Genomic DNA, 16,083 nt, shown 5'->3' on the forward strand with positions numbered 1-16,083 from the left:
CTGCACAACTTTCCGCGCTTTTAATGAGTTTTCTAATATAATATGGAAGCTTCGAAATGTTGTGAATTTTTTAGAAGAATTTCTGCCTTTTTAAAATTTCCCTTAAAAATTTCTACGGGTGCTTAATATAATTTGGAGGCTACACATGTATATGACGCCTATTTTGAACAGTGTGGACATAGTATTTATGAAGAATAAATTACAAAAATACGACATGTGTAGCAAAATCAATTTTGGCTTATTACTTGTGTCATTAAAGAAAGTATATAGCAACAGTTTTAGGGTAAACTGTACTATATTGCTGGTTCTGCAGTAGTTATTGGCATTTTTGATTTAAACGACAAATATTAAGAATTCCTGGTATAGAAAACCATTTTATATTGCTTCATATTTATATTTCAAAGCAACGTTGTAAGTCTTCATAACGGAGTTCCACGAATGACTGTTAGCAATGCTGGTACATCCAGTAAGACCGACGGTTGACCACAGTGCAGTTTGAATAGTGTTTTATTAAAATTTTCGTTACGAGTAGGTATACTTTATCCATTTTTAACTTAATTCCAGACTGTACTACAGATGTAATAAGTGCAGGTGCAATAAGAGATAGATGTTTAGTTATAAAACAAATACGCCTGTTTAACGTTTACTTCTTACTATGCCAATGACTGTATGTATAATGACAGTTAAAGTGAATAGAACTGAGTACCGTTTTCTTGTTTCATCCCCTCAATAGGTATCAAGATTATTTATTTGGATTTTTTAAAAAATTCCTGTATATTAATGAGATGATTGTACCACCCACAAGATGATATAACGTTTATTAGAATGTCGCATAATTTGTTAGCTTTCGATTAATACTCGAGACAAGTTTTAAACTTTTCCAGTTGCCCAACACAATCTATTTTATTATTCAACACTAAAAGGAAAAGTTGTAGCATGTATTCGCGTAACAGAATAACTAAAAGTTGATACGTGAAAGAGAGATGATACATAATCCAGAAACTCTTTCAAGTTTATACTATAAAGAATCACTTTCATATTTTGTTACGGAAAGACGATAGGACTGTTATACATAAAATGTGAGAAATGTTTGTTGAGTGAACAAAATTAATTAAAATATTGGTTTCCAAAAATATTGGTTTAGAAGTAGACGAAAATGCCACGTGATCCGCTTATTGGAAATCTGTAGATGATTTTGAACTTTTGGCACAAACGGTATAATTTATAGTCTGTATTCTAGTCCGACATTCAGTTCTGTATTTCTAGACGATTTAGTTCGCTTCCTATGGATCATTTGTCTCTATTTTATGACGCAAAAAGCGACGGAAGATTTTAGTACATCCGCTAATGCTTGCCGATGCATAATTCTCTTCCACCGATTAAGCAATTGGATTTTGCTGCACATTAACGTGTGCATTTGAATTTATGTCATTACACGCTTTCCAATTCATTTTAACGTTTGTGCCTATTCTGTGTTTCCAATCACGTTTCTGGCCTCTCGAAATGTTAGATATTTCCACAAATACCGCTAATCTCCTTTTCTCATTTTTCTTGATTGCCTTCAAAATTTTAATTGTTCTTATTGAGAACATCCACTTATCTTTATCGTTATTTAAATCATTGCATGATTCCAGTATTGAAATCATATGCAATAATTTAAATAATAATAAAGAGAATTGCATAAAAATTACACTATATGTTATATTCAAATATAGCCAAACTTGTATGCAACATTTTAGAACACTAGACCAATAATAACCTTAAATATTTTTGACCTCATAAATTATCTAAAATTGACGGTTCTAAATGGAAATACTTAAATGTTATTCCTTGAATCCTTTTTGGAATTCCAATTTTCTAATAGCCAATCCAATTCGTCAGCTATTTTCATTAAAAAGAAAATGGAAGCCAAAGTCACTAGAATGTCAATTCCAATTCTCTTTAGCTGGAATTGTTTTTTCTGTAGAATCCAATTGTGCAAGCGTATCGGTATCGTGTCCAAAAATAGGAAGCTGGTTGTTTCCGTAATTGACAGATATAAAGGGGATAGTGATGATTCCAGTATTGAACTCGTACAATAATTTAAATAACAATAAAGAGAATTGCATAAAAATTACACTATATGTTATCTTCAAATATAGCCAATAAAAACTAGACCAATAATGACTTTAAACATTTTTGATCTTATAAATTGTTTAAAAGTGACGGCTCTAAATGGGAACATATCCTTTTAAATGTCATGCCTTGGATACTTTTTGACTCGGAGTCGGAAACGTTGCATTTGAATTCCAATTTTCCAGTAGCCGATCCAATTCGTCAGCTATTTTCTCTAAAAAGAAAATGGAAACGAATGTTACTAGAATGTCAATTCCAATTCTCTTTAGCCGAAATTGTTTTTCGTGTAAAATCCAATTGTGCTAGCGTATCGGTATCGTTCTAAAAATACGATAGCTGGTTGTTTTCGTAATTGACAGATGTAAAGGAGATAGATAATAGCGTGCATTTTGTCCTACAGTTTCTGTTTCGCCGGCGCAAGATTTATGACAGAATGCGACCCGAATTTCGCTTTGTTGATCGCTGCGCGCGCGGAAGTTTGCACGAGAGATTGGTCGCCCGTCAGCGATTGTGGCCAACCCAGTGTTAATTCAGAGCCAAAGAATGGTTTAACGAATAAGTGTTTCTTCTTTCACAAACCTGTGCAGGGAAATTCGCCTTTGGCTACTACACGCTCCTTCAGCGAACACACGAATACACCTCCGAGTGGTCCGGTTGCATGAAAAGTGAACGAAACAATGAAAAAAGTACAGGCGGTGCTATTGTCCATCTCAGGCCTCACTCTTTTGATCAATTTTTTAAACTGTGACCAACGTCTTCGGCCACTACATTTATCTTTTCTTTGTGTTCCGTGAAGATCCTCGGCCAATTAACGCAAATTCTCTGCCTCAAATTAAGGCTAACTACTAACGTTTAACGTTTCTTCGAGCTACTGTGCGCTTTCTAAGTCTGCTGCTCAGGACACAGCTGTATTATTTAAACAGAGCTTTCGTCAGGAACATGTTTTCAATTAAATTTTTCCAATACTATCATATCAGCGTTTTATAAAATTTAGTAATAAATTTCCGAGAATTGTCTACCTACTTGTGAAAAGTTTGGAACAAGTGTGTCCAATATCATTTCGGAGTGAAAAAGGAAGAAATATGCAAAATCTAAGGCTTCCATCCGACAGATGTGTCGGCGCGCGCTCAAGCATTCGCGAATTTCAATTTAGTAGCACATCTCGTTTCGACGAATATTTTTGGGTCTCCGCCGCGGAAATCCTCGTACAAATCAATCTTTTTCGAGATTCCCAAACGCGGTTTTTGGCTCGCGTTCATATAATCTGGATGGTACTTGTCGACTCAATAGTAGAATTTCATTTGTTATACGTAATTGAGTTAGAATAATCGATCACGTTCGCGCGATGATCCTCGCTGACCATTCGTTGCTAACGTATGAGCGAAATAAAGGAAATTTATAATATCGTCGACTTGCTGAATATGTGCAATTTATTGTTATTAACGCGTTATTTACTATTTCATGAATTTGGAACTTTTTTGACTCGCAGCTGAGTATTGTCTAAATAGTGATTCAACAGCAATGGCGATTTTGGACATTAATAATGACTTCTCAGGACCGTAGTCCAATTATTTCTTCCGGGATTATTTTGTAGAAGATTTATAAATTCCTTTTTGATATAGAACAGTGATTAACAATGTTTTATTATGTCATATGAGACCTGTTACGATAGAACAAAACAATTTTTTAAGCAACAAGATAGATGCTATAATAACGGGAAAATAAATGATCGACCCCCATTCGTATCTGTACAGCGTTATAGCCGAACAATATTTCTTCCGTATAGTCGCATCGTTTGAGATTAGAAACTCGATGCCAGAGAGTATGAACAAGATTGTGCTACAGATTAATTAACCGGATGCTCTCTCAGTTCTCTCTAGCTTTGTTTTAGTAGGTCACCATTAGACTGCAGTTCTGTGCAGCTATTAACGGGTCTCCTTACGTATTGGTAACCCAATAAATTCAATGATTTTCAATGGATCGTACTTTCCTCAAATCTGCGGAACTTTATGAAAAGTGAAAACTTTTATCATAAATTGCACGAAACAAGAACCGAATAGAAATGTCTTTCTTCAACTATTAGAATACATACATTGGAAATAATATATGCACTTAAATTCTTTTAATATTCCAAAGCTCGTTTTTCTTTCATAAATGAATCAAATCCGCTGTCTATGTATGATCTAACGAATTTAATATTTATGATTGTGGACGGAAACAGACATGGGTGAAAACAGGTTACCTGTTTTATTTTCGACGACGTTTCCACACAATTATCGATGTTCCTTTTGCACATACGTGGCTTTCTGCGGGATCTAAAAGGGTGTTCGTGCCAATTTCCGGCTTTTCCTAACATTTCATTGATTTCCGATCAATATATTTAAGGTGAAGCCGGATTCTTAAAGCGGAGAGCCTCGAACCTTCTCTTCGTTCCTTTCAATCAAAGGTCTCGATTCCTAATTGCTAATCTTGCGCCGATATAACAGATCCGATTAAACGCGAGCTCCGATCGCAAAGACACGACCTTCGTTTTCTGATCAGCGATCAGCCCTTTCTATAAGCCTTCGTTTCTGTTATTATTTTGATCCGACTAATTACCATACACGTCGCCTGCAGGCAGATCATCTATGGAAACGTTGCACAGTGGGAAATTTGTCCCGAAAATGCAGTCAGAAGTAAATTTAAAACATTGTATTACATAAATTGTAAACCTTTGGTTTTTGAGTTAGTTGAATATTTAAGGAAGAATATATATCAATATTCGTTTTCGATAGACGAATAACGTAAAAATATTGATTATAATCCGCAGTACTTGATTAAAAAGTAACAACAAACTTTACAATCCGATACGCTCCTCTTTAAGAACAGATTTTGCACTCAAAACGCCAAGTTTTGTAAAAAACGGTATATAGCACGAAAAGTAGAAATCTCAAGCTTTAGAATGGTTGCTTTTTCATCAAATTTTGATAAATTTGAGCAGAATTATAGCAGTTTAAATATCTAGAGAATATTGATATAGAGTTTCGACCGTATTTTCGGGGCAAATATTATATGTACCTCACTGTGCGTTGACTTGGATCGGAAAATTTGAATTGCCGATCATGCTTTGCTCTCAATAAGTGGAACTTACTGATCAATAATACATAACACTAGCGGATTCAATTCGTACGTCGAGAAACTGTCGAACGGTACTCGTCCGATTGGTTTTTTCCTTCTCTCGCGGTTCGTATAGCTTATTTTAGGGGACGAATATCTCTTTGATCATCGCTTGTACCGTGTTCTCTGTGAATTTATTAAAACATTTGTATTCCAAACGAATTTTGCAAGAAAAATTCTCTATACGTATTACAGTATATGTACGTAGTATTACGGGAAAAATGAGTAGGTGTAATTTAAGACAGTAAAGAAATTCGAAAAATTAAAAAATACTTTTATATTATCTTCAGTCTATTAAACATATTAAGAAAGAAAATAAATTTCTATTTCACTCCAGTTTGTTGCGATTCAGGTACACATTGTTTATTTTGCACGAAGCTTCGCTGTTTAACGATAAACAATAAATAATGATTCAGCTACAGATAGTCACACATTTTGAATGAGATATCGATTCACTATTTTGGAGCAGCTTCCTTACGTTGAAACAAGTTGAAATACTTTTGTATTCAAAGCGAGCACGACAACGATCAAAGTTCTTCGAATGTTCAACATGTTAAACATTCCGTGAAACTATTATACGTGCGACGTACCTACTGTTTCGTGGTCCCTCGAGCAAATAATACTCGTTTTTGCAAATGTGCGAAGTACACGAAACGGGACTCGTAGGAAAAAGTATAAGAGACAATGAGTCTGAACTTCTATTATAATAAGATTATAGTATAATCTAGTGATAATTATTACATTATTCATTCACGACAAAAATGATTATACGAATTGCAAACCTGTGGAAACATTAGAAGAAATTTTAGAATACTGTTACATATTATTTCTGAAAGATTGTTTCCAATTTGGAACGCGCTAAAGCGAAAACGATAAAATTCTTGCATCGTCGTTTTCGATTTGCGGCAGCGAAAACAGTTACGGAAACTCAGATCAGGTTAATACTGTGGGTAACCAAACTGTAAACCACCTTCCGGGGCTAAAAACTTGTGTGCACCGATCACTGGTGCAGCTAAATCCCTTCGACCACTGCACTTTCCGTTGCATTCGAAAGCCGTCTAAACGGCTATTTCCAAAATTTATTTAAAAGTTCTGAATAACGTCACAACTCAAAATTTGTCAGTTTTCGATTTATTGCATTAAAATAGTCGCCGGAGTATTAATAAATACATTTTTTTATTATTTAATATATATATATGTACTTATAAAACTAACCCCATAGATAGCCCTCTTTATTTTTATTTGTTTTTACTTTCAGCCACAGCTAGTTAAACTATGAAAGGAATTTGAAGTGCTCTCCTGTAAAATTTGTATTTTTAAATTTGTGACGTTTTTCATGTGCATGAGCGATATATTTAAATTAATTCATACGTCTAGAATGATTCAATAACCACGAGGCAAAAATCGATCCACCATGATAGAATTTCTATTATGCAAACGTTTATGGTTGAAGTATTCTGCGTATTGTTACACAGAGCTAGTAAACCGTTTTATTTATTTATGTATGCAACGTGTATCGGAAATTGCGTTCGAATGGGCAACCAGATTAATGTAGAAATAAAATTGAGATGAATAATAGAATTTCCGGTACGGGACTGTGTATCGAAGAAGATGTAGTAACGAGAAATAGAGTAATTATACCTGGAACCTCTATTAGTCGCAGTTTAGAGTTTAGAGATCCAGCAAAGTGGGGAGACCGTTGTAAGCGTGTGCTCGAAAGTGGTTGGTTCTTGTGAAAGACTTGAAGAGTACACACAGGCGAAAAGTTATTTACCGCAAAGGCGGGTGTCGCGACTTCTCAATCGCCTTTGGCCCCGCTGAAACTCGATTTATCCGTGGAACAATTGTTACCGGGATTGCGTCTGACCGTCTATCAGCCGCATGTGGTGGGAGCAAACGCTTCGCTGCACTTTAATGAGCTGCACAGTACTTTACCAAGAGGCGAGCTTCTTTTTGAATGGAGGCGGAAGGGGCCAGCCAAGCCAATTATTCAGTTGATCTACCAACCGTTAATGCGACCTGTTGGAGTCCCGCGTTATCTCGATGGAATTCGTTTTTCATTTTCCATACGGATATACATTACTCCGGGAAAACCAATTTCTGTCTGCTGTACACCGGCGAAAGTAAGAAAGCTGATTCTACAGCATTAGCCACAACTTCCTTATCCGTTTACCGTATTTGCTGGCTCATGCTTCGTTCTCTTCCACGCAGACTGGAAAGTAATCGCCTTGCCCTGTTTCACCGGTAAAATGTAATATTTGAGCACAAAGAGGACAATTTCTGTGGACATATTTTCGTTTGATTTTGTTCGAGCTCCAATCGCGATGTAGCGGTTCGATGCTTATTGCTGGGCTGCGCATTTTTATGCAAAATGGTCTGCATTAATAGCAAGAGACAAAAGCCAAATAGAAATTTCTTCCTTTAGTAATTTTAATGAATGCAAAAGCAAAAATATTATTATCCTTAAAATTTTCAAATTTTTCCACTATTTTAAATCTCGCCTATTCTTGAAAAATTACTAGTGACATCATTCAAATGAAAATAGTATTGATGTTTGTTAGTATACACCAGAGGTGGGCATTATTTGGCGAAACAAATATTTCAAATAATATTTAATATTTTAGATTTTAGTTTGCTTAAAGGAAATAGTATTTTAAATAAGATATACAATTTCGAAAATAAAATATTTCTATTTTAACAATCTGAACATCAAAATAAAATATTTCTATTTTAACAATCTCTGAAACACAAAATAAAATAGTTTACTTTTTGCATTGTTATAATACTCTGAGAAACCGCATAAACATATGCGGTTTATGTCTATCTTATCGTTAAGAAACGACTTACACTCATAAATGTACTGAATCCGAACCATTATCTTCAGCAATAACATTTATAATTAAAATTAAAAATAAAGACAAAATACAAATATTTGTGTAATATATTCTTCAAATAAAATACCATTTTCAAGAATTACTGCGTCTCTCAAATAAATTATTTTATTTTCAAAAATTACTACATCAAATAAAATATTTTATTTTCAAAGTTGTGCACATGTTTTAAAATAAATAGGATTATTTATTATTTACTATTTAGAATACTATTTTCCCCAGCTCTGGTATGCACGCATCCTTGTATACTATTTATGAATGGGATAAAAGTCCGCTGTACATATATCCGCTGTGCACCTTCTACAAATAAAAGTTTAATGACTCTATTTACTTTAAGGTGGGAGTGAAAACCTTGTTTCGAATGAAATGGGAAAATATTATCGTGTAAAGAAACACAATGGAAATACGATAGAATCCTTCATAAATTCCTTTAGAAGATATGTTTTCCATTTTATCTGTGAACAAATTTCTTCGGCAGATATGTTTTTTGTTTTAACTGTGAACAAATTCTGGTCTGAAGCCGTTCTTGTAGTATTCGTACTATACCTAAGCTTTTGATTTGTTCTCTTGCCAATAAAAGTCATTCTTGCACGTATGACTGACCTCAAAGGAAATATTTTATGCTGTATCATCGAAATAACCTTTAATATAGCCCGTTACTCATCTTTTCTATCATGGCAAGGGTAGAATATTTCGGGTAGAATGTTCCCGTTGCATTATCTGCAGAAAGCTTTTAGAAAGAATGATGGTCTACGAGCTCAAAAGTATTATACACTTTATCTAAACAAAAAGAATGCGACTTTGAATGAGTGGAAAAGATTTCACGGAACCTTAAATACGTGTTTCATCGAATCCATATCCGTTTTCTTGATTTTTCACTACCTCGCATTGCAATTTTTTGCATCGTTTAAATAACTTACTCTTTAAAGTCTGTTTTTAGAATATCCACTATTGATACGTTCTGCTATCTTGCTTGTCGCATGTTTAAACATGTTTATACCTGTGCACGGTATGACTGCAAGATATAGAAGCCAGATACGACTAGAAATTTTGCAGCAGGAATTCTCGAAGCAGAGATTCTGCCGCAAGTTCGATAACGCACATTATCATTTATCGGAAGTGTCAGAGGCATGCGAATACGACGCAGCATTCACGTTTTCCTTACGATCCGTTGGAGCATAATTCTTCGATATATTGTAGTTTCGAACCATTCGAAGATATTGTTCGGTTTGATAGTGTTGGCAAAACGGCTCCACGATCGAGGTAATACGGCCACTTTCCGAAAAAACGAAATCGTACTTCTCAGATCAAATGTCTGACATTTCCGAAAAATCAGTGTCTCTAACTGGTTCTAATTTCATTGAAATAAAAATTCATACAGATATTTATAGTGTGACAAACGTCGTTTGTAAAAATCTTAATAGCATTAGTTTGTTGCAATTCAGACAGAAAATGTTTATTTACGATTGATGCTGCGTAGTTCTAGTGTTAGAAACATGAAAGAATTTTTACTAGAATTTATTGTAGAAACATTTTTGTAATTTATACAAACTAGAAAACCGAATACAATCAGTTTTATTATTCGGTACCTGGTTCACAAATTCAATTAATAAGTGAAGTCTGTAATTAATAAAATTGAAGTTTGGTAACATATGATTCTATCCATGTAACTATTTTATCAAAAAGTATTTGTCTAATAAGAGTCGCACAGATAAGAGATTGCAGTTGTTCATCCAAATTAAATGAATAAGTGAAATCTGCAATTAATAAAATTGAAGCTGGTCATCGTAATTCTGTCGAATACTATCTAGCTAAAAAAATCGCAGAGACAAGAGATTGCATTTCTTTATCCGTCAACGCGCATCGTGAAGTACACCGGAAATTGTCCAGCACGTATGTGCATACGTGTACGTATACATATGTATATCTAAACGTCACCGTAGTCTTGCGGAGAAAACTGGAATTCCATGTTTGAAATCGTGATTTTCATCTCTTGTTTTGTGCACGGGGTAAAGCGTTATTTATTCTTCAGCGGCGGATTGTCAAGGTACGGTTCACGTGTGTGTGCAGTCGGGTCAGGTAACCGTGTACACAGCCAGCTTACGGCCGTCTAGCCTTTTACACTGCGGTTTACATTTCACCGCTTTTACCCCTCTATTTTCTACCTTTTTAGCTCTATGATCTGTGGCGGATAGCATTCAGCTGAATAACCCGCTAATAAGTTGCATTTAATCGGCTTAAATCGAGTTGCTTGCCTTCCGGAGATTATCAATCTTAAGCTGTAATATCTTGTCGATCAAGTTTCCGGAAACTTGTACTTTACATTGTATAAGTAATACAACGTTATAGTCTAAAGTGTGGTTGGTGGTAAACAATACATTTCATTGAAAATTAAGTAACGTTGAATGCAAGAATATCAAATGTTTAGAATAACTTATAATATAATAATAGACTTTAAATAATCGTAGGATGCTTTGGGAGACTGACTTGTTCATAGACAATATGTACTCCGTTCATTTTTCTTTTTGTTTTATCCCCTGCTTTTCGGCTTCATTACCAACAGCCCTCATTATAAGTATTTTATTCTTTTTATTTACGTTTACTCATAATTATTAATACTTTTCAATAGTTCGTTACAAGAGAAGGAACATTATGCTCATAGTAAATTTACATTTACTGCAAATTCTAAATATTTACAAAATTGAGTTTCAGCTTAAAATATTTACTAAATTCAGACATAATCTTTTTCAAACGTGTCATTGTTTGCGCGTTTCCATATACATATTTATGGATACTTGAATCCCTGCACTGTTCGAAGATGGTAAAAATGGAAAATCCATACAAACATTTTTCAAATATGTGCAACAGTATACCTAAAGAATATATGAACCGACCTCGACAGAAATTTGAATATTCAGCCAGACCTTTGGCAGTTTTTATCCCTCTAGTATTAAAACAAAAGTTTCTACGTGTGTTTCGTGAAGTGAAATTTACTTTGAATTATTTTGTGATTTTTAGAGAAACCACTATTTGACTAACGACTAGGGGTGAAATTTCCTACGAAGAAATTACACAGAAACCGATATTCTCTTGAATAACATGTACGAATTCGAACAGAATTTTGTCGAACACAGAAAATAACAAATACAAAATAAAATACCCTAGATAATAACTATTTATTTCTATCTACGGTCTGATTCGCTCCCGTCAAAAGCGAGCACCACAAGCTGTAGATATTGACCGCGATGCTTACCTGTCGATAGAAATCGCTATTAAGGTGAAGACGCTGGCACATATAGTGAGCACCGCAATGAACTGACTGATCTTGCAATAGAGCGTGCCAAATGGCCAGTGGCTGTTCAACATGTAGATATAATTGAACGTGACGTTGAGGGTGGACACCATAGCGTCCGCGATGCTCAGGTTCACCAGAAAGTAATTGGTCACGGTGCGCATCCTCTTGTGCGCCAAAACGATCCAAATCACTATTAAATTCCCACCAGTGGCAACGACGATCATGCCCGCGAATAGCAACGTCCAGATCATTTGCCTCCACCATGGTAGCTTGAACTGATTCCTCGACTCCAGATCCGTGACGTTGGTAGTGTCGTAGTAAGTATAATTGTTCATCCATAGCGTGCTGTTCCAAGGATCGGGCGTGGTGTCCATAAAGACGTCGAGAGCCTGCAAAGCCTCCATTACGTGTTAATTCACTATCAATTCGAAACAATCAATTCTCTGTCGATTTTTCAAAATATTTTAGCATCCCTCGCGTGACTTATTATGGCTCCTGTTGTATTGCACAACAACGGCCCAGTAGAACGGTTTCTCTACAGACTAGTTTGTATTTGAATCGAAAAGAAAATTCGTTCAATTTCTATCGTAGTCTTTATCACGCAATTATTTTCCTTGTTTTCATTGGACGCGAATTTCCACGACGCAATCATGAACTTTAGTTCCGCGTCTCTTCATCTGTCCGATATGATTTAATGGCTGCCCGAGTGTTTGCAGGATCCTCAAACTACTTCTGCATCGGTGCAGGCACAATAATCGATGCTGACGATGTTCACGTTCTTGTCGTGTCACCCTAATAGGCTTTTTCTTCTGGTCGTTAACCGACAACCAATTAGATCTTCTTCCTCCGAAGACCACTTGTTCCAAATCTTCAAAAATCTCCGAAATATCACACACAATCCCGCCTCACAACATCCTTTCCAAATGCGATGTTTTTCGTAAGCCGACAAGATCGATCATTCGCAAGAACGGATCAACGAGCACTGTTTTAGAAACAATTTCTCTTCTAATAAAAACGTCTTTCGCATTGTCCGCTCGTAAGATCTCGAGTTCCATGGATAATTACCCCTGGAAAATTTCCGGCATTGTTGAAGAAATCCTCGCCGGAATTCGCAGCGAGTTAAAGTCGACTTTCTTTCGTTGATCGGCGGACATCTCGATTTAGCGGGTAGCGTCCCTATATTTCAGCCTGTTCTTTTGTCCGTGTCCATCACCGTTGAAAATACTTAGTAGACCCGGTGACGAAGACCTAGACACAGCTGTTGCCTTCGAGCTTCTGTTCCTCCGTTCTGGTCTCTTTTTTCTCTCCCTCTCGCTCTCTTCCTTCGTTGCCTCTTTTTTCGCGTTCGCCAGGGGCGGCTAGCACTCTGCGTCAGTTTTCATTCCCTCCTCGTCCCGCCGCTGTGCCGATTCCCGGATTTTAATGTACATTCTTTCTGCATTTTCTTTGCAGCGTCCGAGGAACGATAATCCCGTCTACGGTTTCCTTTGTCTTTATTCAAAGAAACTGAATCCCGCTTCTTTAAAAGTAGTTAGGCTCCTCTCGCAGACCGGTCTTCCATGAAATTTACTTTGTATTTCGCCCGGTGTAGCTGCTCCGAGAAATTCGAGGTAGCTCCCATTGACTTCGGAATACATATAGAGTTAACTGGTTTCCAGTACGATAAAGAAAATCCCGTTAGGAATTCACGGATCACACCGTCTGTTCGACAAGGATCTCGCTTTGTTTTAAGTTCGCGAAACTTCGCGGATGCCGTTCCGCGCGGATAACTTCGAAAAGCTCCTGTTCCGCGGTTCGGGTCGAGAGTGTTGAGCGTTCGAGCATCTTTTCAACCGCGGATACTCGGCCGATCGAGTCCCGTGAGGCTCGTGGCGAAGGAAAATCGCGTGTGTCAATACTCTTCTGGGAATTGCTGGTCAATGAAAGACGCCGTTCGATGTCTCGGTCGGTGTCGATGTGCTCGGGGACACTCAGAAAATTATTTTCGGGTATTCATCGTTCGGAACGAGGACAAGGATGGCTCTGGCCGCAGTGACGGTCGTTTCCTCGATGCTTCCGACAATCCTCATCGGAATCGGCGTCCCAGAATCGCGCCGGGTTCTTTTTCCTTTCGTTCGGGGCGAACTATACCGCGCTGGATACGTTCCGTCACGTTCGCAATTTCTTCGGAAACGTTCTGCGGTTCGCTGGAACGGGCAACTCTGAAACAGGAATTACGAAAAAAGGGTTATTGTTTAGCAAGTTTTTGGTTGGTCGGTCTTTGCAAAGATGCTCGAACCGCAGTCTTAGACTTGAATCGCGGAAATGAGTTTTGGCAAGGTTTCGACTACCTGTTCTAAGAAAATCAAAAGATTTTATTGTCTCTGAAGTTTCCGAGGTTTCCGTGTAATTTCGTTTATTTTTTGAATGTACGTCATTTGTTAAGGACTGGATTGTGGTTTTTATGCATTTATGATAATATTGGGTGAGCGAAATTTGAGCAAACACTTCTTATTAATATTCCTTTAATAATCTTTAAGAGCTTCGGCGTTAAACACGTCCAGAGAGTCGAGAATATTAAAAGGTCTTTTGATTTACCAGGATTTACTTCGCAACATTTTCTTGAATATCCGAGCCGGAATAAAAACGCTAATTCTTTCATTTAAATTCGAAAGGAGAACACTGGTAGCTAACAAGTGGTGCTAAGCATTTAAAAATCAGCGTGGGATGCTTACTAACGAACACCGTGGACGAAAGGATCTTAAAATGATTACTTAAAATGGTAAACTCAATGTCACGTAATGAACTGGTGAACTCGATTCTAATGTAAATCATAAATATCAGCGATGTACTATAACGAATTCTAAATTTTGTTCAAAGAAATAGATGCTATTTTTCAGGCAATATTATAATAGCGCATTTATCCGAAGTTACTTTAATATTGTCAATTAACTAAGTAAAAACAAGCGAGAAGATATCAGCGCAATAATTACAAAACTGTCTGTAACAGACATTTACTCCAATTGTGTTACACATGTTTTACAATGACATTTTACATTTGAATAAATCGGTACGTTCTGTAAAGTGAATCACGTAGATGGGATCAAGCAGATTGCGGAACTGTTCTTACGTGTGTGTACCTGTAAATAGCTTTAATCTTACGAGACCCGATACACATGATTCACCCTACATGAGTGAAACCGAGCGAAGAGCAATTATCACGTGCACCGGTTCGATGCACTGGAGGATGCCTCCGAAGTCACGGAACAATACTGTCATAAACAATGACCCCTGAGAGACACCCTTAATGATCGGCACGGTCTGTTCTCGGAATCGTTCCCTTAATCAGGTCGTACTGCCGTGCGCCCTACTAGGTCCCTCGAGAAATCGTAGTTTTCTACTTTGTGGGAATAGTTGGTCGATTATCACGTACAGCTTGTCAAATCTAACTGTGCGGCTGACCAAAACATAGAAATGGGCAAACAAATACAAAGATTCCCCTTGCGGAGGACATTCAGCCGCACAGCTAGATTTGACAAGCTGTAGAACCCTTTCTTGAACAATTGAATTCTTGAGAATTCTGTGACACAACAAATTTTCTTAATCATATCGTTAAGGAAATTCTGTCGATCTTCTTTTTGTACAGAGAAAGAATTGCTTTTCGTAAGAAGTGTACAAAAGACTTTAATATGGATTTGATTAAAAAACTGAGTTAAAATTTCATTATGAATACTTAATTGTGTTAGATGTACAATTGAATTCGTGGTACTTTATGATAGTTGTTTATTTGCAATTATGTATTCTCTGCATTTCAGTCGTGAAAATAATTTCTTTTCTATACCTACACTCCATTTTACATGTATCTGACGACTGTCCTATTTATTGTCTTTATGATTGTTTTAAAACATGCGTCGACTAAGTGACGTTAAAGAGAATGAAATACAGAATAATTTAAAGGGTCTGGATTTTACTGAGTGAACCATAGAAGGAAGAATTTACTAGCTTAACCTTTTAAAGTGATTGCTACTGCTTTTCAGAAGCTCATTTTCTTGATTCAACGAACAATTCTGTCACTTTGCGTGATTATACTACGCTGTTACATGATGCTCTTTTCATTCTTAGGGTTAGCCAAAGCCTAATCGATAGGTGAAATATTTAATTTAAAAAAATCATGGAAAATTAATTTTCATCAATCAAAACTGGAAAGACAAAATTTGTCATCGTACTTATTCTTTGACTTTCTGCACTCTTCATTTTTCTCAGTGAAAAGTAATTTTTCTTTCACGGAAATTAAAGGATTAAAGGAATCGGTGCGATGACAAATTTTGTCTTTCCAGTTTGATTTTCTGGGGATTGTAGTTTTCCAAGCAATGCGTTAATATTGCGCGGGCCACGAATCGATTTGAGACACCTAATATTGTATATTTCATTTCCTACGTAATAGAAATCGTCAATAACGAAATAGCTAAAATATTTGTTCGCGACCTGAATATCACAAGTCAACACGTTCAGTCTACAAACTGGACGCGTTCTTGGCATTACATACCACTGTGGATAACTGCTGTGACGAGATCAATTATTCAGGCACTTAGATACGTGGCTCTCAGAGAATTGGATAATTTCGGTGTATGCCAGAGCAAACATTGT

At 36.5% G+C, this 16,083-nt stretch overlaps 1 protein-coding gene across 2 annotated transcripts in view; it reads right to left on the minus strand.

Annotated features, from left to right (window-relative positions):
• The window catches only part of LOC143216530 (tachykinin-like peptides receptor 99D), a 103,412-nt gene that overhangs the window by 34,310 nt on the left and 53,019 nt on the right, over positions 1-16,083 (minus strand). For both annotated transcript variants that reach the window (XM_076439672.1, XM_076439671.1), the window contains exon 2: positions 11,416-13,658. In XM_076439672.1, coding sequence (XP_076295787.1) covers positions 11,416-11,861 — 446 coding nt within the window. In that variant the 5' untranslated portion in view covers positions 11,862-13,658. The remainder of the gene's footprint in view (positions 1-11,415; positions 13,659-16,083) is intronic.

The sequence above is a fragment of the Lasioglossum baleicum genome, chromosome 15 (genome assembly GCF_051020765.1).
Source record: "Lasioglossum baleicum chromosome 15, iyLasBale1, whole genome shotgun sequence".
In the NCBI taxonomy this organism is placed as follows: domain Eukaryota; kingdom Metazoa; phylum Arthropoda; class Insecta; order Hymenoptera; family Halictidae; genus Lasioglossum; species Lasioglossum baleicum.